This window comes from Drosophila elegans, unplaced genomic scaffold (assembly GCF_018152505.1).
Source record: "Drosophila elegans isolate 14027-0461.03 unplaced genomic scaffold, ASM1815250v1 contig_112, whole genome shotgun sequence".
NCBI lineage: Eukaryota > Metazoa > Arthropoda > Insecta > Diptera > Drosophilidae > Drosophila > Drosophila elegans.
In genome coordinates, this window is record NW_024545476.1 from 33,477 (window position 1) to 59,989 (window position 26,513).

The window sequence follows — 26,513 nt, forward strand, 5'->3', positions numbered from 1 at the left end:
AATGGGTCTTTTGTTTTGAGATAAAAAGACACCTATTTCACTCGCTGGGGCGTCGACGGTTAAGTCAAATAGGGGTATGTCAATATAACATCGTCAGATGACAAGATATTTTGAAGGTGGTCGAATGCGTTTTACGCATCGAACCTAACAGACACTTTTTTCGACATATCCCTGCAGACAGTTCCGTTTTTCCCTTTTGAGAATGGCGGTAAGAGTCCAGCAATAGAGGCAAAATTTTCGCGAAGCTTTTGTAATAGCTTGTCAGGCCGAGGAAGGACCTGAGGCTAAACAGATATTTTGGTTCGGGGAACTCTTTTATTGCCCTAACTTTTTCTGGGTCTGTTTTGGTTCCTCCTCTGGTGACGATGAATCCTAAAAATTCTACGCCCTCTTTAAAGAACTTCATTTTTTTCCCGTGCAACTTTCGTTTTTTAGCCCGAAAGGTTGTCGGCAAAATTTGTATTTCCCTCCATTAGTTGAAAACGAGGTGGAATTCTTGTTCACAAAGACTGATGTCCCCATAGGGTAGGGGTAGAATTGAAGTAGACTCGTCACTCGTAGTTCGAATGGTAGCGATGACCGAGGTGTTAAAGGTAAGTGCCTCGTTACAGGTCGAAAACAACTTTATTCTTTTCAGAATGATTATTTCGAATTCGATTTTCGTCGAACTTGGTACTACTTGGTCGTCGATTTTGATGAAATTTACATTTTCGCTGTCAATGAATTCGAACTTTTCAGTGACTTTTGCGTATTTAATTACGCTGTTACCTAAGTCCTATGCCACCCATGCTCGGGTTAGCGAGTCGAAGCCTATTATAAATTCAGAGCGTCTAACAGAAAAAATGAGGCGTTTAGCCCAAAAATGCGCATTATGCATTTGTTTTTGACGTCACTGAAGCCGCGAATAGAGCTCACAGTGAAGGGGGTCTCGACCGGCATTACTTATTTCAGCTCATTTACGGGCTTAATGTAATTTTTTGCCGCCCAGGTGTCGATAAGGATTTTTAGTGTTCTGTCAGTCAACTAACGAACGGTAGTCGGGAGCGCTCAAGAAAAAATTAAGGAAGCTTAATGACCTCGGCAGAGTCATAGTCTTCCTCAATTTTGGCAACATCAGCTTCAGCTGTGGCGGTGTATCCTGCCTCATTCTGTTCGTGGAGTTGGGCTATGTTATTAATACGTTGGCGTTTTTGCCCAGATTGACGCTGATACGAGTTCAGCCTTTTGCAACTAGTATTACTCTGTGGCTTTCCCTATCTTGTTCCCTGCCTAAGCTTGGCTGCCGAGGGGTCTACTTCCATCGGTTGTACTTTATTCTGGTCTAGTGTTTTAGGATCCCTTCGAAATAAAGTGCGGACTTTTATCCTCACTTTTCCATTGTTTTCCCTGAAACTTATTGTTGCCTTTGGGTCCTGCTGGCAGCACCAGTGATTTAAGCCTCCTTATTCAGGACGGTTACCCTTTCCGTATTATGCGAACCATTTCCAAATTTTGACGAAGCACCCGTAGGGACGTTTTGTCCGCATGTGTGCAATCTAGCCTGGCCAGAATTGCATCGAAATTTAATAGCGGGATTGCAAATTTAGTTTTTAATAATAACTACAGCCTCGCAGTGAGCTACGCTGCCGACGTATTTTTTGAATTCCTCATACGCATCTGATGCGTCCTGCCTCCACGAGACGTCATCCCATTAAATATTGGAATGGATGTTTCATTGTCTAATATGGCATCGCATGGTCGCCTGAACCATTTCTACGTTCATCGCTGATGAGTTTGGTTGACTCGCCTATTTTTTCGTTATCGTCACTATCCATTTCTTGCTTAATATCCCTATATCCCTATAGAGTTAACGGCAAAAATGTTGAATAATATATTACGGCCTTTAACGCACACTGGTCTTGATTTTGCGGGGCTATTCTATGTTTGTGCCTTCATGTGCTTTTCTACAAAAGCAATACATTTGGAAGCTACATCAGATTTGACAACAGATAAATTTCTTGGTGCGTTCTCTGGATTGGCGTAAAGACGAGGCTGACCACTTCACCTTTACTCCGATAATCAATTGACTGGATGCTAGGTCACATTCAGAGAGTCTATCCGTCTCGCAGAACCAGAATGTTTGTTGGGGAAAAACTCATTTGCGCAAGAAAAAATGAAAGACTGCGAAGTTTCTTTTTAAAAAAATAGTGATTTCCAGTGTTTAAAAAACTACAGTCCAGCAGTTTTGCTGCTTGCGACTATTTAAAATGAGCTGTAGCTTCTGCTGGAAAAGCAGAAGTCGCAGTCCGTTTTATTGCTTGCTGCTTTGCTGTTGCTTACAGTTATGAGCGTAAGTCGGAGCTGCGGTAGGCATCGACTTTCGGAAGTCGTCAGAAGTGGAAGTCGGGTAAGATAATATGTTCGACTGTTGAATGACTTTGCTTTCAGTGATTTTTGCTAAGTTTTCGGGTGTTACTGCTTCATTTTTCCGTCCATCGCGCACAACATGCTTCAAACTATTTCTGATTGTTTTCGTTAACAACACAGGCCATTATTATTTGTAAAGTTTACGAATGTATATTACTAATTATTTTACTAACTGATAAAAAAGTTTAGTTCTGGGTCAAATAATACTTTTCTTAGCAAGATGTCACTGTAAAACTGTGATTTTATTTTATCATCGCCACCGCCTTAACTTTTTCGCCTGATGCCATCGTAATAATCTATTGCTCTTTCTCAAATTTTTGAAATATGATTTTTCCATGCACATGTGGAATAAAGCAACGCTGTCTAATATCCATCTGTTATCACCGATTTCTTGCATTACGCTCTCAGGTGACCACGTTAACCACAAGCAAAACATTTTACGGCTCGTCTTCGATCGTATTGTGCTTTATGAAACTTTTGTGTTCCCTTCGCTGACGTACTTGCTCCGTTCCGTTATCATTTCAATCCCTCAATCATCTCTTTGGGATTCCTCTTTCAATACTTTGACCTTCAATTGACTTAGAGTCGGTAGCTGCTCCCTGCGTTCCATTGCAACAACAAAAAATGTCACTACCGCAATCCTAGGGTACCGTGCCGACGTACCTCTCAACTAAAGTCTATTCTAAGGGCCTAGTAACACTTGTGCTGCTTCATTGCGTCTGCGACAACGTTAACCACAAGCAAAACATTTTACGTTTCGTCTTCGATCGTATTGTGTTTTATGAAACTTGTTTTTTCCCTTCGCTGACGTACTTGCTCCGTTCCGTTAGCATTTCAATCCCTCAATCGTCTCTTTGGGATTCCTCTTTCAATACTTTGACCTTCAATTGACTTAGAGTCGTTAGATGCTCCTTGCGTTCCATTACAACAACAAAATAAGTCACTACCGCAATCCTAGGGTACCGTGCCGACGTACCTTTCAATTAAAGTCGATTCTAAGGGCCTAGTAACACTTGTGCTGCTTCATTGCGTCTGTGGCTAGACGCAGTTTTTCTTACATGGGTTTTGTATAGACAAGAGATGTGGAAAAAGTACACCAGTCTACAAAATTTGGATTTTCGCCGATGTTTTCCTGCGGAAATATCACCACTAAAACTACAAAAAAATAGCAGGTAAAAAGGCGGCTGGATTTTTCTTAACAAATCAAAACAAAGAACAGCTGTTCAGACGCAATGTAGCATGTCTGTCAAGTGTAACAGACTATTCTGCTTAATTGTGTCTTTTCCGATATCGATAACAGACGTGCGTGAGTTTAACTAGGCTATAAGTTAACTGGGTCCTGGACCCATAACCTCTGTGAAAGTAAATTTCTACAACAGTATTAAATTCAGTGAATCCACGTGATGTTCACTAAGACCGAAAATAAGAGACCAACGTCTGTTCAGGTTAGAGTTATTTAATAATGACAAGTGATAAAACAGGAAAAGCTTTAAGCACCTGTTGGACTTTCAACTTGCTTTTAAACTAAGCATTGCAATGTTCTTTCATTTATTCCATGGGATAAAGTTATAGGTAATTTTTTTCATACAATGAAGACATTTTGATTAGCAGAAATTTGGATTCAATACGCTCAATTTCATATTAATTTTCTTCAAATTAATCAGACAATTTTACAACTGATTTTATAGTTCGGGAGTTACCGATATATATTTTCTCATGTAGCCTTTTATTAAAACATATTTCGATTTTTTACCAGACCTAATGCTAATTCTAAATATTGAAGAAACATTATTTTTGCACCTTTTTTACCTCTATAATAAGCGCTTAATTCGCGTTTTCTGAGAACTTTCCTTTTTTCTAAGATTTTGTAAGGATTATACGGCTTTAGCTCTTTCAATCGCAGATTTAACTTAGATAAAACCTTCAGCTGTAAAAAATATGTTTTCGAAGGGACATGGTGGAACATTCCCGCGATTAACTTTGTACATTGATCCCTTGTTGGAAAAATGTATATTGTATATGCTGGCAACTTTTGAATGAATTTAATAAGTTCCGTAAGACATGTTTCTATTGTATTCCTATTAAATATAATTTTCATTTTCCAAAATAGATGATAATTTTTCTCATCTAAAATGACTATTCTTACGTGAGCTAATGTGTTAAAAATCTTTAGAATTGATTGTTTACTAATATTTTGAGTTAGTTCATCATATAAAAACATATGAAAACAAGCTGTTGTACAAGTGTCTTAATCTTTGAAGCAGATTTTTAATTTACGAAGCAGTTTACTGTTGAGAATAGTTAGATATTTCTCATTTCTGAGCAGAAATACTTAAAATATTCATATGTGATTAATTAATAAAAATTGCATGTTAAATTTCAAAAATGGGTTTCGTATAATACTTTGCATTTTAAATATGTTAACTATTTCTAAAATTTTACAATGTAACTTACTCTCTTTTAATTAATATATAGCGGTCGGTAGGTTTAGGGGGTATTGTGGTCTAGAAATTTGAAAAAATCGATTTTATTTACTTTTTTTGATCCCTAAAAGATTTTTTAAAATTTAAATTTGTATAGGAGATGCAGGCGACTTTGTGACGTTGCGTCCGTGCCATTGTAAATGTTTTCTAAACTTTTACTTTCTAGAAACTACTTTTTTTGAGGTGGCTGACATGATATTTCAAGTTCTACTTTACCGATTCGTTTAAAATTTAGTATACATCTTGTTTATACAACTCCCTATCGCGTCTGCCTCGGATTTAAAAAATGCTTGTTAAAATTTGCGTGTGCAAATATGCAAAAGTCACATGGATGGTGGGTGCTGATGGGCGCGGGCTGAGATGGTCCTCATGAGCCCCACGTAGGTGCGGGGGAAAAAATATGTGGTATGTGTGTGTGGGTTAGGGTGGTCCACTTCAGCCACACTGGTGAAACGCTGGTCTTCTCAGAGATGCCCACTCGTAGGCGCGGGGGAGCGGTCGCTTCTGGGAGCGCCCGCTATAATTGAATGACGGCTAGCAGCTTGTGTAGGCGGCTGGAAACTGCTTCTTGGAATTGCCACCCGTGAACGAGTGAGGAATGTGATTGTTGCTGGTCACACCTGCTTAAGCTCGCTCGGAAGTGCGGGGAGGAGGTGGCCTTAACTTCGTTGTCGTATGTGGAGATCGGGGATCCCTCGCCGCAGTCAGAGGCGGATGGCTATCCCTTCACAGTTGCTGATTAGGATGACTTACGTTGGGAGGTGACTGCCCCCTTCGCCTGCTGGCCTAGAGACTCAGTCAGTGCAAAATAATAAAGAAATGTTTAACTTCTGTTGCCGGAGTTTTGCAGAGCTATAGAACTTGTGTTCTTTATTCGTATAGAGCATGAAGCGAACTGAACTATTTGCGGCCACGCAAATATGCAGTGCTTGCCGGCTATGCACGAGCATCCGGCCAAATTGCGCGTCAGCGGTGAATTTTTGTTTAAATCTAGAGGGTTTTATTGGGTTTCCCCAACTGTTGCAGAAAATGCTGGATGTATCCCCATAACTAAAAAAAAGAAAAGGAAAATAAAATGAAGAAATAAATTAAAACTAAAGCACAAACTCATGTCAAGAATCGAAGCGATAATCAATGTAACTTTTGAGGCGGTGTGTTTATATTTGCGTGTTCAAATATGCAAAAGTGATATATTTTCTTAAATGGATGTGTAAACAATTAGACGCACATTCCAATGTTCTCCTTCTTTCTCGCCTGTTCGTTGTTCTTTTGCTCGATATTCTTGCCCACTTGTTTTATGGCGTTGAGAGCGTGCGGCTTGTCTGGTTAATACTTAATTGTTTTACTTATTTATTAACAAGTTCCATAATGCTGACTATAATTATTTTTTTTTTAATTGGTCAACCCAATAGCGGCATATATACCAATGAAGAATTAATTTGATTTTTTTTTACTTTCTACAAGGGTAGAAATCATGTGAACCAAGACGCAACGATTTTTTGAAAACCCAAGAAGGGGTCCTTATAATACTTGGATATTGAAAAAACCGAAGGACACAGTTCTGATCTCTGATCATAAAAAATAATCTTTGTCTATGACACCCTTGCTTTTGTTTCGTATTTATTTTCAATTAGTCCGTCCGTTCCTGTCTTCTCCCTTTTCTTCCACTTCTCGCGATCTCGTTTTGAACAAGCCCCTGAGGTCCGCGAGTAACAAGCATTGCTTGGTGGCGTAAGGGACACTTGTATTTACTGGTCATAGTACATATACGTGCAATATTTTTTTTTTATGATTCCATTTTCCTTCAAAAAGCTCTAATACGAATTTTTCATCATTAAGCCCAGACTTCTGGGCATGAAAACAAGCATAAAATGCTAATTATAAAAATCTGTAATGCATTTTTAGGCGCTGAATAACTCCCACAAGAGAATTGTTTGTATAATATCAAAAGTTACGTACCTCAAAAGCTGGAAGGTCTCGAAAAAATCGCTAGCATATTAACACAAAAACGTAATTGCAGCGTATTACACTATTGATAAAAATACACACTGTTCTGTTTCGATTTGCATCCTATTCTTTAATATCCAGTTATCTGTTTAAAAAAGACCGCATTCCATTCAACATTATAATCTTGACTTAAGAAGTAATATTAAAGTATCGATCAAAAGGTTAAATTTAGGGTTTTTGAAATCATAGACTTTAATCTTATAGCATATGTGAAATTTTAAAGTTAATTGAATTGAGTTTAGTTTAACATTATTGAAGAAAACTTCACTTAGTTCCACGAATGAGTGCTTAAGACTCAATAAGATCACAAAGTTCGAGTATATTTAGCTTGATCTTTCCCTCCACATGAGTTCTTAACTCTCTTCTGGCTATAATTATTTCTAGGTGCTCTGTGTTTTTGGGTGGTTTTAGAAACGAGAATTTTCGACCCAAAAGTAACTTACCTGGGTATTGCCATGTTGTGCAATGAATTGTGTTTCTGCAGTTCTTTAAAAATCAGTTCAAAGCGGCGTCGAATTCTTTATGGTTATCACCATTCATTTTTTTTTAAGTTTTTACGACATTTTCAGATTGTCCGTTTGTTGAAACATGTCCAGGGACTGTCAAACAATGCCGTATGCCATTATATAACATAAAGGTTTCAAATTCATCTGACGTAAACTTGCGACCGTTCTCGCTCAACAAAACATCTCCTAAGCCGTATCTGCAGAACAAGTCTCTCAACATTATTATGGTAAACGATGAAGTGATCTCCTTTGTTTTAAAAACTTCGACCCACTTCGAATAAGAGTCAATGACAGTCAACAAAAAGAAGTTCTGATTTGGCCCTGCAAATTCAACTGATAGTTCACTTGCCCAGCTTCTGAAACAAGAGAAGTCCTTACTGAATATTTTATATAGACCCATCCTTAATTGCTTCAGAAACTTGTGATAGTATTGATTTGAATTTTGTGTTGTTGAATTTTGCAAAAACTTTTAATAAAGTTTTTTTATGGAATTGATCAAGCTGTTCAAAAAATTTTAAAATTTACAAAAAATGTTTAACATTTATAATCGCTGTTCAAAGTTGGAAACATTTTTCGAATTTGAAGAAAAATAGAAAATCGTGCTGAATATATCTTTAAAAAAGTTTTTTTTTTTTTTAATTTTATTCAATTTTTATTTTTCATGTTTTAACCCATACTGCCTAACTGACCTTACGAAGTAGGGCATTTTTGGACTCATGGTTTACTACATTTACAAACATCTTTATGAGAGATAAATAATTTTAAGGTATATTGGCTTAACTAAAATTAATATAGTTACTAATACTAAAGCCGAATGAAATATAAAAATAATTTAATTTTTATTTATAATTTTTTATTTCAACCAATAAATGTTGTGGTTAAGCCGGTTTAAATAAAAAAAAAATTTTATGTTATTTATACAAAAAAAAAATAAGTTTAGAGCGAATAAGGTTTTTGCACGTAAATTGTTTGAAGGTTCTAGAAGCTTAGAGTTTGTTCACATATTTACCTATTAACAACTTCATATGACTTAATTAACATTATTTATTTACATCTTTTCAAAGTAAGTACACTAACTTTACTTTGTGACTTCGTCGAACGTGAACAATTTTCGGAGGGTATTATATTTTGGTCGCTTAATTTTTATATGATTGAAAAAAAAATAAACACATTTATCGGTTCCGGTTACGGTTTTGGTTAGGTTATATCGGTAAAGGATAACTGTTACGAAACCGTTTGGGTACCCTGATTGTTAAAAAAATACAAATACATGTTAATTGTTAACAAAACTATTTTCGATATTGCCAACAAGGTAACCATTCATGGCGAATACTCCAATTTTAGATCCGGAACGGATCTTACATGTGCTAGTCCTGAAATTTTTGGGTCCGAGGAAGCTAGTAGCATGCTAAGCAAATCTTTATTTTGTTTCTTTCGAGAAAAGTTGCAGGTGTTCGCGCATCTATATCTCTTGTTTTCCTTGTTTTTGGCCTCTTGCGCTTCTTCCCGTAATTTGCCTATTGGGAGGGATTGATACACGATTATGTTATAATGATGCAATATAAACAGCACGAGCTTGTTACGCGCAGACCATATTAGCATAGTTGGTAATTATCGAGTTCGCGAGTAAACACAAACACCTTAATATAGAGACATTGATAAAAAAAACTAAAACTAAGTACGGTGAAAATATATATAAATTTAAGTTTTTAAGACAGGGATAGAGGTTGAAATGCAAATTTGATTATATAGATTATTATAGCTATTACAAATAACCCGAAAGGATTAATGGAGGAACAACTTGGCAAGTTAAGAGGATGGTAGTTTTGGGTTGGTCTAAAAGCCACAGTTGTGCGGCTTACCACTTCAATAGAGTCAATACCACCTCTGACAGGATTGTGCATAAAAATACTTCCAAGCATGATTCTACGATTTACAAAACTAGGTAAATTAATTAATAGTACTCTTCTAAAGTAACCTTACGTATTGATCCCAGTTTAAACAACGAAGGGCGAAAAGTAGAATTTTTTTTGTACTGACTCAATACTTAATAATGGGGACCCCAAACTGGAGCGCAATATGCTAGGTTAGGACGGACAAGGAAAGTATAAGGATTATAAAATTCTTTCCACCTTCGCTTCATTAACCTAAGAACACTCATAGCATTGTAACCAGTAGAATTTTATTTTGGCTCGAATCGAATATATACGGTCCAATCAAGATAATAGTTTATAAATGAAGGCGTACCCCTATAAAAAGTAATTGCGTTACATTTAAGGTAATTCAGATTTAAATGGTTAGATTGACACCATCTCTGAAAACAATCAATATCAGACTGTAAACCGAAACCCGATTTGAAATTATTATCGGACAAACAAAGATTAACATTGTCAGCATACATTAATACTCGAGAATGTGTTATGACAGTCCAAATAGCTACCCTGAGGCACTCCAGATGTTACGGAAACCATCTGAATTCTTAAAATACAAATACAAATACAAATACAAAAAAAGAGCGCGTCTCGGAAATTATAAGTTTGCTGTTTTTCAATTTTTTTTACTACATAAAGCTCTCATAAAAACAATAAAAATGTTTAAGAAAAATATTTTTTAAACATATTTTAACTTTCTAATTTGTTAATTTTTTTTAAATTTCCTATTGACTTATTAATATTTTGATAGTTCAGAATTACGCTTCTAATTTTGATAGAATCGGAAAACGATGTAATATAGCTGCAATAGGAACTATCAAATAATTAAGATGCAAGTCATCATGGCTTCAATGATTTAAACATATACGCAAGTAAATCATAATTTTAATGTTTTCAATAATATTTTATTTTTGCAATAACTGCAAGGGTATATGAAATTCGGCTTGCCGAAGTTTTCTTCCTTTCCTTTTTTTATTTAAATTAACTTTTCTTTTTACTTTTAGAACGAGTATAAAAAAATATAAATATTAATTTTGAGTTTTTAGTTTCATTGATTCTTGTAAGAATTGTATTGTTTTTAATAAAAAATCAAAATTTTTAGTTTGGTGAATTATGTACACCCCTTTTGGTAGACGTAACTTCAAAAATGAATTTTACAAAACAAATTTTGGGGCCTTACTTGTTATTATAAAAAAAACCAAGCTGATAATTAGAAAAGCTCAGAGGTTATTGATTTTAAAACATGTATTATGATGAGCCACTGTGTGTTGGTGGTGCATAATGTGTGATAACAAATTTATGCATACGATTTTTGTACAGGCGACTCGGTACTGCATCAGCTGTGTAAAACACTGTCTGGTGCAGCTCCGTTTTCGTCTGTTATTCATCCTATTCTTTATCAAACAAAAACACCTCTTAATGAGGTAAAACAGTCTTGACAGTCGCACAGTCAACATACAAAATATTTGATACAACATTTTGTGACGAAAAATGAAAAAGCATTTGACTAAATAAATACAAGTTTTAAATATTCCCATTCCGAACGCTTAATCTAGATGTTTTGCCTACACAGGCATTTTTTATCTCAGCGTGCAGAAAGGCCATCGATATAGGGCGCTCGCGACTCCGGAATGGCAACAGCCTCGTTTTGGCGGAATGTTATGCTTTCGACGATGGTTTACCAGATGTCGTGCATTCCAAATATTGAAAAGTTTAAGCATCTTCGTGAATGCCTTGATGACGCTGCATTGGTTACGATTAATTCTCTGGACTAAACAGAGGAAAATTACGATAAGGAGATACATTTTTTGAAACATCGTTTTGTTAATAAACTTATGCGTTTTCAGGCATATGTCAAGGTTATTTTCGTGCTGCAGGGGGTGGAAAGACATTCGGCCAGCGGCTTGCGCGAGCTTAGTGACAAGCTCAACTCTTTTTTTTTGGGCTTTGCAGACCTTTGCAACGCCTCAGGAGAGAAAACTTCTGAAAAGTGAGAAGAGAACCTGCCTTGTGGGAAATTGCCAGAGTGGTCGAACATGGCCACGTTCTTGGAGACAAGATGTTGGCTGTTGAAAAATCTGGAATCGACTATACTAACAGCAGCTCCTACTCAGCAGGCGGTAACGAAAAAACCTAGCTCACTAACAGTGATGGTGTGTACCTAGATACTTGTACCGTGGTACGTAATGATACCGAATATTTTACCTAGGTAAAAGAATGTGAGAATACTTTATACCTTGGGTAACGATTTTTTTATTACAAATTTACTGTTAGGTATATATTTTCTCAAATATATTTAGTTTTGTTTTTAAATTAGCTTGTTACCACTGAATTTAATTTTGTATTATTCTCGCCAATTTGCTTACAAAATTAATATAACTTGACTGCAACTTAAAGATATTGTCTATGTCAAGAATCGTCATTCCCTGTCGAGCCATTTTAGATTTCGCTTCCCAGGTTAATAACAGCCAGGTTTGGCCGATGCCAAAAAATTTCATGCTAGCAGACCCGGAATTTGTTTAAGCCTCAACGAGTTGATTGGAGCTTTTCTTTGATTTATTGTCCGTGGTCAGATACGAATATCGGAACAATTGTCAACCGTACAGAAGACCAAGCTTGGCGGGATAGTATCCGGAAATATTAGTAGCTCACTAGAAAGGCATTAGCTGTTTTTAAAAATTCCTCTGCCTTCCACGATGATGTTTCGCAGCTAAGTGGAATTGTGAAACGGATTTGGAAAATAGATTCAGATTATTCTCCTTTATAATATCAGAGGAAGACGTTCATTGCTAGCAGTATTTCGTAGTCAACTGCTCTCGACTAGCCGCTGAAGAATATTATCAGCATTCCTTGCCTAGATTTATGAGTTTGGAGAAGAAGTTGGCAGAAAATGAACAAAACAAAGCAGAGTATTCTGACTTTCTGCAAGAGGAATTTTGATATATACCACACGTCTTCAGCTCCACGGCAACAACATTTTCCTCAGTTATTTTTTCCACACCAATGAGTCCACAAGCAGGATAGCACGTCAACCAAATTGCGCGTTATATTCGACGGGTCGGCGAAATTTAACCGAAAACTTTGCTCACCCTTCTGCGGATTCGTTTCTTTAAAGCGCCCTTGCGGCGATATTTGCAAAATGTATCGTTGAGTACACGTTTCTCACCCTGATCAGTACCTGCAGTGCATTTTATGGCGTCCCGATCCTAAGGAAAGGTTTCAGATTTTCAAACTAAAACAGTGACGTACGGAACGAAACCCGCTGCGTTTTTGGCAATTCGTGCCATGCATCAAGAGGGAGCGTCGTTTCCACTAGGTGTTGAAGTCTTCGAAGAGATTATTATGCCTACGACTTAATTTCGGGAGGAGACAGCCTGGACTCCGTTATACAAATTCGGCGTCAGGTTAAAAAGCTTCTGTCGAAAGGAGTTTTTTTAATAAGGAAGTGGTGCTCAAATTAATCTGCTGCTTTGGACGGTGAGTCAGAGGCTGATAGAGAACAGTTTCAGACATAGAGATCTTTCACGATCGCACTTAAGATACTAAGGCTCTTGGTCTTGTTTGGATTTCTTGGCGGACAATCTTCTTTTCAACTTAAACTTTTGGAGCTCATCCCTTCATGCAGTCTTGGGACGAAAGTCATTCCAGGATCTACATACAGCTTACTTGCCAGCTGTCTATGTTACAAAATTTTCAATTTCAACGATATGTACTTCGCCCGCAAGCTACTTTGGAAATGCATGCATTTGCGATGCAAGTCAGGCTGCATACGGGGCCTGTATGTATATGCGCTATGAAGCCTTTGTTATTATGCGTTGTCATCTCTTACGCTCTAAATCAGTGGTCGGCGAATGTTGTCAATGTTGATCGTGTTGACCTCTGCCGTCGTGCTGCTGCTACGCTGCCCGCAAGGCCTTAACCCATGCCTCAGAGATAGGACTCTGCCGACCACTGCTATGAAGATTCCCAAGGCCTATTAGTCCATTAACTTATAAAATTTCTGCCTTGCTCGACAGCTTTATGCCATTACTGAAAGTCCTGACGACCTTGAATCGTTTTTTTATGGAGCACCGAATGCTGCCTTTGACGAGCCGGACTTTGCCAAATGAAGCAGGGTTTCTGGAAGAAATGGAGTAACTCGTACTTCTCGATTCTTCAGCAATTGTAATTGTAATAAGGTTCTTTAAGGTGGCCATTTGGTCGCGTTGAGAGCGTTATTCCAGGGCGTGGTGGAACCATCAGGGTATCAGTCATCCGTACCCAATGGAGACTCCCTCATGCCCCTCATAGACGGGACTATTGAAAGGCTGGCCTTCAAACAGGGGGGTGTATGTTCAGATCAGAACCCCAATTAATCGCTGCCAAAGCGGGCCGCAATATTAGCGTTCAGCCACCAACAAACATTATTTGCGTTATCACATAAATATATTGTTTTGCTCTAGCTTGTTCTCATGTTTGTACCGCTCCTATATGGTCAAAGTTATCTAACCGAGCGATGCTGCGATTGGCTGGCGGTAAGAGGCTCGAAGAAGATTGAATGGATGCATTTTGAATCATGGACAGAAACATTAAACTGCCATCGAAGGCTAGTTCATTTCGGAAAAGGTGGCATATAATAGATACCTCTTTTAAACATAAGTGCTAATCTTATAGCCTAGTTACACCCACGCACGTCTGCTAACGATAACGGAATAGACGCTATGAAGCAGAACTGCCTGTAACAGTTGACAGACGTGCTTAATTGCATCTGAACAGCTGTTCCTTCTTTTGATTTGTTAAAGAAAATTCTCCTGCTTATGTTTAACGGCTATTTTTGTTGTTGTATTCAGTCGATGTGGCAAACATCGGGTAAAATATCTAGTACACATCGGTAAAAATCCAAATTTTGTAGACGTATGCACTTTTTCCCCATCTATATCTGCCTATGCAAAACATATGTCAAAACCACTGCGTCTAGCCACAGACGCAATGACGCAATTAAGAAACCCAAGTGTAACAGGCCCTTAAATTAACAAACTACGTTTGGCAAGACTTTAATGTTTTTTGTTTTACGAGAAGTTAATTGATATCATTCTCCGATTTTGATATAATTAGAATCGTAATTCTGAAACAATAATACATTAGTTTGTATAGAAGTTTATTCAAATCAATTGAAGAACTACAAAGTTATTATTTTATTCATATTTTCCCGATTGCTCGCATGGGAGCTGTATGACACAGCCGACCGATCAGGCATGTTAAATACTACGAATAACTTCAAAACTGAAAGGGTAGTTTGGGTAGAAACGAATAATACCATTTGTAAGAATATACAAATAACCGACAATGTAGTCTGGCTTTCAATAGAACATTTAATTTTTCAACACTTCGTTATTTTTAAGATAGTTGCTTAGATCCTACTAACTTTTTCATATTATTTTAATTTTGAAAAGCAATTAGTATTTTTTAGTAAGTGTTATTATATAATTATATATTAGTACAAATTTTCCTCACCAAATTAATGGTATATACTTTTGGGAGGAAATTCTTGCAGGGCTGCGTTAACTTCTGCTTTAAACTGAGAAAAGTTTCAGTTTTTGTTGCTTACATTGTTGCTACATTGTTGGCCTTATTTTATTCATTGCTCATTTTTTGTTTTAACTACACGATTTAACGTAAGTGCGAGCAAGACACCCTATGACGAATCCAATGAGGAATGAGGATAGCCGATGGTAATAAATGTCAACCGGATTTTGGTATAAAAATACGATTAGATAAAATACCACCGGGGCCGATACGTCAAGTAGCAAAGTTGTACTTAAAAAGTACAATTTTGCTCATTTATTTGAGTCGACGACAAAACGAAGTTAAAAAGCGAGTCTTAAATGTATACGAAATATTTTTTAACATTAAAAGGTAACAACAGAAAATTAGCGGGATAAAAACAATATAATAAACAAAACCATACAGTTTAAAATTAAAGTTAAAAAGGCAGTGCGACCATATCCATATACTTGTCTCTGTCTCTAAATGAATTCTTCAATGAATGAGGCGAACAATGTACTAATAACTTTCGAAAAAATTAATGCAGAATGTTGTATACTAAAAGTTGAGGCATCTCAAGGACTATGTAGGTAAAAAGTTAAATAAAAATCGGTTTTAACAATTTTTAATATTTTGCAAGAAACTAATAAAAGTATTTTATTTAGACCAATTATTTTAGGCCAACGTGATTTGTATTTGACAATACCTTTCATAATGACATATATGTATCAGTTGTTTATAGCTTTACTAGTTTTTTAAGGATTTCCCGCTAAAAAAAGCTAGTTATACAAAAAATCGTAGAACAAGCTTTTCTGGTAACGGCCTGCCCAACACATTAAAAAAATGTATTTCAGAATTCCAACCCAAGTCCTTAACATTTTTTGGAACTGACAAACAGACACAGATATACAAAAAAAAGTATTTATTGATTAACTATTGAACGGATCATCGGATCCAAGCATATTGGGTGTCACTCGACGCTTATTTTCAACAAAACTTTAACTGTGCTACAAAATGGGTATATTTTACCAACCCAGGCTCAAGAACTTCACTTAAAAAATTTTTAGAATATCACTTTCTCCGCCCATTCTTCTTAACCAATTAATTTTCCTAAATTCTTGGTAAGCAATCACAATTCTTTCGATTGGTGTATTACTCGCTTCGGACCATCACAGCAGATTTTAAGTTCTGGGACTTTATTTAGTAGTCTGCTATGCACATGCTCATAGTGATTATCCAGTTCCCTTTATTATTCCGGCTTAGTAAGGCTGCATTTCATTCAACATTATAATCTTGACTTACGAAATAATATAAAAGTATCGATAACATAACACTAATTAATTCTCTGCTGCCCCTCTGCCGCTGCTCGTCCACTGTTCGGCCGGTGTTCTGCCGGCTGCAGAAGAAAGACCGATCAAAAGAACTGAATGCGGGGGGTGGGGGGCTGCACGCTCTTAGCTTTGTCTATGCAGTTCGACAGACGGCGCCACCTAAACTTCGATTGTTTTGTAGGGGGAATAATTAGTTCGAAATTTGTTGGTTGAGTAACGGGCATCTAATAGTCGGGATACTCGACTATACGTTTTCTCTTGTTTTTTTTTTTTGTCATTACAGTGGACTTTTGTTGCGTTAATCTAATTGGCGCTTCGATTTCTCATATATTGTTTGACGTATATTTTTGTCGTCGCCGAACTTTTTTTTGGTAAATTTCAGATTAGATAAAAATATAATTTAAGAGATAATTCCTACACTTTCAGCAAATACTTTTAGGAGCCACTATAAATAAACCTGGTAAAATCTAAATATATGTATATATGAGACCTTATAGATATAAGTCAATTTTTGTTCAATAAAGAAGAAATTAAAACAATTAATAAGCAATAGATTTATATTTTAATAAATTTTGGATGTTGATATCTTCTAGTTATCTGTTAAGTATTTAAAACGATAAGCATGTGGACCGATACCAAAAATGATACCACAAAAATAAAAAGAAAATTTGCTATCATTTCAGGTAATACGAAGTACCGTATTTCTTATATTTTTTTACTTCAACATCGACCAAGGAATTCAACATCGACCAACCAACACCCACACGTAAGTTTATGGAAACACGCAAACTCACCAGTATGATGGCACACTGTTGCGTCGCCACCTTTCAGATATAAAAGCAAAGACAGCTTAAGGATGTGCTTATTTAGTTCGGTTCAGTTCTGTGAAAAGGTTCGCGGTGTTAAAAGCGGAGCCAACGCTAAGAATTTTACATTTCGGAATGGCCCATACCCAACAGTGTGTTTTAATACATTTTAAAATACTAAAAATAATATACCTTTCTTGAGGATAAAAAGCGAAAAGCTGAGGCTATAATACTTAGTATCGAAGAAATATTCTTCACTATAAATATAACTGACAAGCTAAGAACAATTTCGAATTATACATTCTTGTAAAGAGGATTCTCATTAAAAAAAGATTTAGTGTGGCTGTAGATTTGAAATTTGTGGATATCATAATTTTACATACAAATTCTTGATCAGCATCGTGTTAACCTAATATTCATACCTTCTTCCTGTTTAAATTTACTTTTAAGTTTTCACCGGTACGTAAAATAAATTAGATAATAGAATAAAGTTTTAATTTTGTATTAATATATAAAGTCGATCGCCGCAAAAACAAGATTTAATTGTGTCAGTCAGAGATATGTATATATATATATAATATGTTACTCCAAGTAATTTATTTCTATTGCATTTACCAGACCCAATAACGCGCATTTGCTGAAATAGCGAATAAATATTCAAAAAAAAATGAAGAAGCACGTTCAATTTTTTTTAGTTTTTTATTAACACATTTTTTTTATTTATCTAAAACAAGAAAGGAAGCAAACTTCGGCAAGCCGAAGTTCATATAGCAGCAGCTATGGCAAAAATTAAATATTCTTGAAAACATTAAAATTATGATTTATACTCGCGTAAAGAGGATGTTAAAAACATTGAAGCTTTGATAATTTGCAGCTCAATTACTCGATTGTTTCTATAACAGCTATACGATATCGTTTTTTCATTTTTATATAATTAAAGGGGAATTCCGAACTGTCAAATTATTAATAAGTCAAAAAGAAAATTTAAAAAATTTACAAACATAATAGTTACATTAAAAAAAAATTTCTTAATTTTCTTATTGTTTTCATGGGAGCTATATGATATAGTCGCCCGATTTTAATTAAATCTAAGCCGTAGTTCTGAAATATTTAACCATTGCAATATATCGAAAAGCTAAATAAAAATAAAAAACAGCAAAGTGATAATAATTTGTATTATTTATTGTACCCTTGCAGAGGGTATTATAATTTAAGTCAGAGGTTTGGAACGCAGTGAAGGAGACGTTTCCGACCCTCTTAAGTATATATATTCTTGATCAGCATCACTAGTAGAGTCGATCTAGCAATGTCCGTCTGTCCGTCCGTTTCTACGCAAACAAGTCTCTCAGTTTTCTGCATCGGATCGGACGACTATAGCATATAGCTCCCTTAGGAACAAACGGAAAATTAAATGAAAAAATCATAACTTTGCTGTTTTTTCATTTTTTTTTTTAGTTCTTCGACATATAGTAATGGCTAAATATTGCAAAATAACGGTTTAAATTTCATCAAAGTTTGATGACTATAATATAGAGCTTCCATAGGAACAGTAAAAAAATAAAAAACTTAAAAAAATTTCACTTATTTATTTTGTAATTTTTTTAGAAATTCTTTTGGACTAATTAAATGACGCTGCTGCAGTGTCTGTATGTATTCACTTACGAGAACGTATGTATGTCTGTGACATTGTTGCATGCACTTGAAGATCGTTAATTACTAAGAATTACAGAAAACAACAGAACACATGCATACATATGTATACTGCAGCAGCATTATTTGCGGTAATTTGCTTTTTTACAACGCCCAAGTATAATGGGATCGGATAATAATAAAAAACTATAAAGCTAAAATATATTTAGCAATAACAATTTTAGTTTGCTATCGAATTTAAAATGAATTCAAAACAAGAAAGCAAGCAAACTTCGGCAAGTCGAAGTTCATATACCCTTGCAGCTATTTCAAAAACTAAATACTCTTGAAAATGTTAAAATTATGATTTACTTGCGTGTATGTTTAAAAACATTGAAGCTACAATGATTTGCAGCTTAATTATTCGATAGTTCCTATGGCAGCTATACGATTGTTCCTATGGGAGCTATATGCTATAGTCGTCCGATTTTGATGAAATTAAAACCGTAATTCTGAAATATTTAACCATTAGTATATCTCGAAGAACTAAAAAAAATTTAAAAAACACCAAAGTTATAATATTTTTCTGACGGACAGACGGACGGACAGACGGACATGGCCAGATCGACTCTCCTAGTGATGCTGATCAAGAATATATATACTTTATAGGGTCGGAGATGTCTCCTTCACTGCGTTGAAAACTTCTGACTGAAATTATAATACCCTCTGCAAGGGTATAAAAATAGAGTAGGCATGACATATGATGATTCTGTTTTTATCAATTTGACTTTATAGCAAATAATGCCTGCTATTTAGGTTTGATATAATTGATACTTTGTTTGCAATGAATTTTTACTAAGAAATCAAGTTTGCTTTATCGTTTTATTGTATTTATACCATTACAGTGGGAATTATAGTTTTAGTCAGAAGTTTGCAACGCAACGAAGGATACATTTCCGACCCTATTAAGTATTTAAATTCTTGATCAGCCTCACAAGGACAGTCGATCTAGCCGTTTTATTATATTTATACCATTACAGTGGGAATTATATTGTCAGTCAGAAGTTCGCAACGCAGTGAAGGATACATTTCCGACCCTATTAAGTATATAAATTCTTGATCAGCATCACTAGAAGAGTCGATCTAGCCATGTCCATCTATCCGTCTGTCCGTCCGTCTGTCTGTCCGTCTGTCCATCAGTTTCTACGCAAACTTGTCTTTTTGTTTTAATGCTATTTGCATGAGTCTTTCCCAAAAGTTGTATTCTTATTGCAGGTAGTATATAAGACGGAACGACTCCCATAAAAGCAATCGGAAAAAATAAGAAAATAAATTAGCACTTAGCACGACTATATCATGTAGCACCCATGGCAACAATCGGAATATTAATATTTTACTCTATATTTTAATTTTTTTTGTTTATTCGTTTGGACTTTGTAATAATTTGATTGTTCAGATTTACGCTTTTAATTGTTTTAAAACCGGAAAACAATTTCAAATAGCTGCCATTGGAAAAATTGAACCATTGAGCTGGTATTAAACATATTCGTATATAAACCGAAATTTAAATATTTTTAAGAATATTTAATTTTGCCATAGCTGCAAGGGTATTTAAATTTCGGCTTGCAGAACAGTTTGCTTTTTCTTCATTAATATTTTTGTTTAGTTTTTTGAGATGAAGTGATGTTCAGCTCACATTACAACAACCGGAATATTAAAATACAAAAAATTATTTTTTTTTAATTCTTTTGGAAATAATAATTTAATAGTTCAGATTTACGATTTTAATTTTATTTATCTTTTCTATTTTGTAATATTTCTTTTTTAATTCTTTTTTGAGTTAAAAATAATTTGACAGTTCAGAATTACGTTTTACTTTTATTTAAATCAGAAAACGATAACATATTGCTGCCATTGAAACGATTGAAAAGTTGAGTTGAAAATCATCATAGCAACAACGTTTTTAGACTTAAACGCATAAAAATCCAAATTTTAGTGTTTTCAAGAATTATTAATTTTTGCAATAGCTGCAAGGGCATATAAACGTCGGCTTGCCGAAGTTTTTTTTTTTTTTTTCATTTTGCTTTTGAAAAGAACGCCCAAATAATGACACGTCTTCATTTGCAGTTATAATTTCAAACAGTTATTTCATAAACTTTCTTAGCAAGCAACATTGGTGTGATTCATATTCTATTTTTATCTATGGCCTACGCAGTGACCGCACCTGTTTGCCCTGAGCGGAAGAGCCATATGTTTACCCGCGCACAAGTCCTTTGTTCAGTGTGGAAAACATTTTAAGTGATATTATTTAGAGGCTCAAGTGGCCTGCACTTACAACAACTGTTCCCTTGCATGGTTTAGGTAACAGATCGTAAATTATGGCTCTGGATCGATTGACAAAATGCCATGCACAAAGCTCATAAAATCTTATAATCGGGATTATTAACATATTTCTAATATCTCACGGAGTGTTTGGTTTATCCCTAACTTGAGAAAACATTCTTAAGTGCGATAAGGAAGATCAGAACTAGCCTGATATCACTTATAGTCTAAGACATTCTATGACCGCTCGCAGGTGGTCATTGTAAATGTTATGTGTATATATGTATATTTTGTTTGACTCAAGTGGCTGCTATGTTCAGTTCATATACTTATATTTATGCGTGTTCATTTTTGAACATTCTGCCAGAAAGGTTAGGAGTGTAGTTTTTAAAATTTACATATAAAATACAACATTTTCTAATATAGAAACATTTTGCTAATTTGCCAATTGCGCTTTAATATTTAAGCATTTTGTGAACGGGCTTCAAAAGTTATGGCTTGCAATTGCCTGTATATTAAAATAACAACGATCAACATACATATAATTAAAGAAGTACACTCATAGAAAAAATCAAGAATTTCGATGTCAATTCAAGAACGAACGATGTCAAAAGTAGGGTAAATTCGAATTTTTTTGATTCAAGAACGAAAGACTATATTCAAGAACGAATTATTGAATCCCGAATTTCTACATTTAAGAACGAACGTCATCAGTCCAAGTACTCAAAAGTGCTTGAAGAAAGTGCGAAAGATATTGGTTTGAGAACGAAAAATTCTTTATTCAAGTATTAAAGTGTCTTAGTTTAAACTGTGCAAGTGAACACATTAAGTATAAAAAACGTTCGTTTAAGCATGAACAGTTCTTAATTTAAGTACGAATAGTTTTAATTTAAGTCAGAAAAATTCGTAGTTAAAGAATGATACTCTTATATTCAAGAACGAAGTATTTTTCATGTAAGAAACAAATATTCTTATTTGGAGAGTAAACCATTCTTCTTTTAAGAACCAAACCCTCTTTAATAAAGAATGAATATTTTTAATTTAAGAACAAATCATGTTTTATTCAAGAAATAAATATTTATTTGAAGAATAAACAATTCTTTTCTTAAGTATAAAACGTTTTTAACTTAAGAATATAATTTCATAATGAAAAGTATTTGAGTATCTGATTCACTTCTTAATATTTTAAAGTACAACTTTTGTATTGTATATTTTGACATATATAAGAACAATTTGTCTTAAGAAGCTTATACATATTTAATACGAACAAGAGTTTTATTATTATTTACAGGATATAAATGCAAAGGAGCAGTATCGAATTCACTTAACTTTCTAATACAATATTCTTTAGCAGAGCCAATTACGTATGCGCGAAAATGTTTATCAATGTTTGTAATTTTAATTGGTTGGCATATAGAAATTAATTTTAAATAACTCAAAATCACTTAATATTACACCTAAGTAGTAATTGATTTTGTACCGAGTTCCTTTAAAAATTAATATATCATACAAATGGAATTCGTTGCAGTCCGAAAACTTTTCCTTTAACAAATTATTAAATTGTTGTTGATGGCTTCCTCAACTATTGCGCTGATCAGCCAGATTCTATCCACCTGAACAAGATTCCTTTTATTAATTAACGTTTTTCCATGCTCCTTCGCCTCTATAATCGAACGAATGCTCTGCAACAAAAATAAATTGTTCACTTTATATATAAAAAATTTAAAAAAAAAAATTATAATTTATAAAAAATAATTACCTTGTGGAGCACAAAAGTGGTCTCGTTTTCGTTTTGGCCTGCGCTGACCTTGGTAATTTTCTAAATAAAATATTGCGTTAAAAACTACTCTAAAAAATGTCTATTATTAAACTTACATTTTTTTCTCTCCAAATTGTAAGCTTCCGCTTGAATAGCATACGCAGTCCCAATTGGAGAACTGCTTCCTTTAGCTCCTCCTCTGTCACACTTTCTAATAGTGACAAAGTCACTCCAGCTTCTGTATGAAATTAATATAAAAACAATTAAAATGATTTTTCTAAGAAGCAAATACCAATACACGAACTAAAAAAACAGCAACAAGCAGCAAACGTATGCATGTACATGTGTGGACACGAATTTACTCCTTCTTTTTTTACTAAGAAAAAAAAAAGCAACTGTACCGCACTGAGTTCCGAAAAAGAGGAATAGAAAACAAAAAGGAACGGTAAAGCGCTCGTTCACATATGTATATACATATGTATGTAAATGTGCCCTTGTAAAAAATTCCGTCAGCCTTTTTATTTATTTTTTATAAACTCTGATTTAACACCAATTCTTATTTTTACTAGTTTTTATTGGAAAAAGTCGCGATAACTGGCACAAGAATGTTTTGCATTGTTATGTGTGCGTGCGAACGTTTTACCGTTGCTTTTTCTTTCCATTTTACTTTGTCTTTTTCGGAATCAGGAAAGAGGCACATAAACACATTAACAAAAATGTAATTCGCGCGAAATTTAATTTTATTAACGACTACTCCGTTTTGTTATATTAAAGTATTAGTTTGTTTTACTTTAATTCGTAAGTTAACTTAATTCACGCGAATTTTAATTTTATTGACGACATCGCTTCTCTTTTATGTTACCACATTTGCTAATAGTTTACTGTTTCACATTAATGCACAATTACTTACCCTGCAGGTACGGCAGCACACCCTGCATTCCCATTTCTTCCAACGCGTCCTCTAGCTTTTTGGGCGATTCTCTTTCCATTTTTTTACGCTGCGACTCGGATCTCTTACTTGCGCACTTCTCGTTTTAAAGTAAGGCAGCTTTTCGATCGACTAGCCGAAAAGAAGATATCGATCGATACACATCGATATACACAAATGTGCTCAAATGTACAAAATTAACGTATAATCGTATGACTGCTAGTGAAAAAATGCTTAATTTATAGATTTAAATGCTTTTTTTATAATTCTGTTATTATTTATAGATATTATAATCAGAATTAAAGCTATAAAATATATTTTCTCTGTGTGTTAAAAAAAAAAAATTGTAAATACTATTATCAAGTATGACCCGTACTTATTCTGTACACGTTCGTCCTAAAAATTTTAAGAATTATTCGGCCGATTTTCAAGAACGTTCGTGCTAAAATTATTCGTTCTACTTTTTTCTGGGTGTATGACCAGATATGTGATGTAAATTTAAATGTGCTAAATCTGTTGATAATCTATCAATTTCTGCACTATGGTTAATTAAGTGGCTTTTAAATGGTCTCCAAACAATTTTGGGTATCCTTTATTCCTATAAGAGGGCAAATTATGCTGATCGGTCGAGAAATACATGCATCTTGCATCTTGACCTTAACTACCCGAACTTTCTCCTCCTCACCTTTATATACTTCTTCTATCTTCTATCGGAATTTTCTGGTATTGCTTTCGACAACTCTTCGTCTAACTTTCTTGCTGCGCTTGCAAATTTCGGTTTGTGGCTTGAATAAAATTGGTTTTACGAATTTAGTTTCAATGTAATTTTTATCAAAATTTTTTTTTAGTCCCAGGATCGTTCTAAATCTTGTACTTCAATTGTATTTGCAACTGTTGAATCAGTACTCTTAGTACCAGAAATAATTCAATCAAAATGTGTATTTTGACCTAACAGGCCATTAATTTTGCAATATCTTTCTTTAAGATATGTGCATCAACTCGGCATAGCTTATTAAGGTCCGGGCCAGCTAATGAGAAATTTTGCAATTTTAAATTAATTATTTATATTTATTTCTCTAATAGGAAAAGTTTTTATTAATTTTGGCAATATTATTGCCTTGGTGATTTTAAGAATTAGGGAATTTTATTACCATTTTTATTTTGATACACTTGTACCTTTAAAAGATATCCCACTAATCTGAGTTTTAGATTTTATTTTTGGCAGCTTTAGTATTTGTGCTACCACTTCTGATATAATAGTGCTTTGGGATCCACTGTCAATCAGCGCTCTTAAGCCAATAATTACATTAACTCGGCCTGGCTTATTAAAGTCCTGGTCAACTAACGAGAAATGTTGCCATATTGATTTATTTATATTTATTTCTCTAATAGGAAGAGCTTTTATTAATTTTAGCAATAATATTGCCTCGGTAACCAATGGATTTTAAGATTTAGAAGATTTAGAAGATTTTATTACCATTTTTGTTTTGTATTTTGATAGGATTGTACCTTCAGAAGATATCCCACTAATCTGAGCTTTAGATTTTATTTTTGGTAGCTTTAATATTTGTGCTACTTATTCTGATAAAATAGGGCTTTGGAATCTACTGTCAATCAGCGCTTTTAAGCTTTCAAACTCGCTAATGGCCATTTTACATTAATTCTTGCGGTTGCAAGTAATGCTTGAGTTGCCGTCACACAATTGCTGACTTTTTCTCTCTTTTGAGTATTTAAATGAAGCATTGTGTGATGGGTTTTATTACAAAGCGAACACAATTATTCGCTTGTAATTCTCTGCCCGTTAAGATGTTAAAGACATCTTGTGCATAATTGCACCTTTTTTGCGATATCCATTCGCTCTGTGGGATAGGTATTCATCCCTATAAATTTGTGACATTGGGCTACGGAATGTCCCATCATTTAGCAGATTGGCCACCGATCACTCCAAATTGAAACATTATTAGGTTTGGAAAAGCTATAATTATTTTGCGTACCGGAAGTCTTTTTGATAGGCAAGTCGAACACAGCCGCTGCTCCAAAAAGTCCATAGCATCCGATAATTTCTAGATGTCTTTCGTTTTTAAATACGACTCTTATAAAGTTGAAGAGTCTGCACAGAGATAATTAATCAAGTATATTGCACTCAATCTGAGAATATTCGTACTCAAAAAAAAGCCAAAATAAAAAATTCTCACTCAAATTGAGTGCATAAGTGATTTTTTCAAGTATTTTTTCTCAAAATAAGAATTTAGCAAAATAAATCGGCCAAAAATGTAAGTAACAGTATCTTTCATTTTTATTGTTTGTAAAGAAATCTAATTTTTTGTCCACTTGTAGAGCTAAAATTGATTCTTTATAAACATAATAATTCATAATTAATTTTCATATTTATAATTTACATGTTAAATGAAATCATTTTACTTACGAAATATTTTTATGAAAAGCACATGCCGTGGCCATTCGCGCTCTAGATGTAAGCCTTAACCATTCGTCCAAGCATGTTTTATCTTGTCACTAAGCAAGACTATTTTCTTTGAAAGGGCAAATTCGTATTTTCACCAAAATATTTGCTGTATTTTTTAGAAATGATAAAGAGTTAAGCATTATTAAAATAAAAATAAAAACAAACGAAAAACAAAAAAACAAGAAACACACAACTCGAAGTGAATTCGGAACCACAAGACCTTGGGTGTTGGCTACCTGGTTCGGACATGTCAGAACGCTAGACTACGGATTTTGCAAACATTTTGCCTCATTATTAGAACATTTTTTCTCAAATTCAGAACATATCCTAAGTTTACGTATTTTTTCTTAAAATGAGTAAATCTGGGAAAAATCTGTACTCAAAAAGAGTATATCCTTTAGTTGAGAATTCAAATTCT

The 26,513-nt window shown here is 34.5% G+C and overlaps 1 protein-coding gene across 1 annotated transcript; it reads right to left on the reverse strand.

Moving 5' to 3' along the window:
* Window positions 1-21,698: 21,698 nt before the first annotated feature.
* On the reverse strand, window positions 21,699-25,785 carry LOC121467064. Its single transcript, XM_041707898.1, has 4 exons — window positions 23,614-25,785; window positions 22,820-22,941; window positions 22,704-22,763; window positions 21,699-22,626 (listed from the first exon to the last, which is right to left on the reverse strand). Exons 1-4 carry the CDS (start codon window positions 23,690-23,692, stop codon window positions 22,489-22,491), a joined length of 399 nt encoding a protein of 132 aa, XP_041563832.1. The 5' UTR covers window positions 23,693-25,785; the 3' UTR covers window positions 21,699-22,488.
* Between the last annotated feature and the right edge of the window lie 728 nt (window positions 25,786-26,513).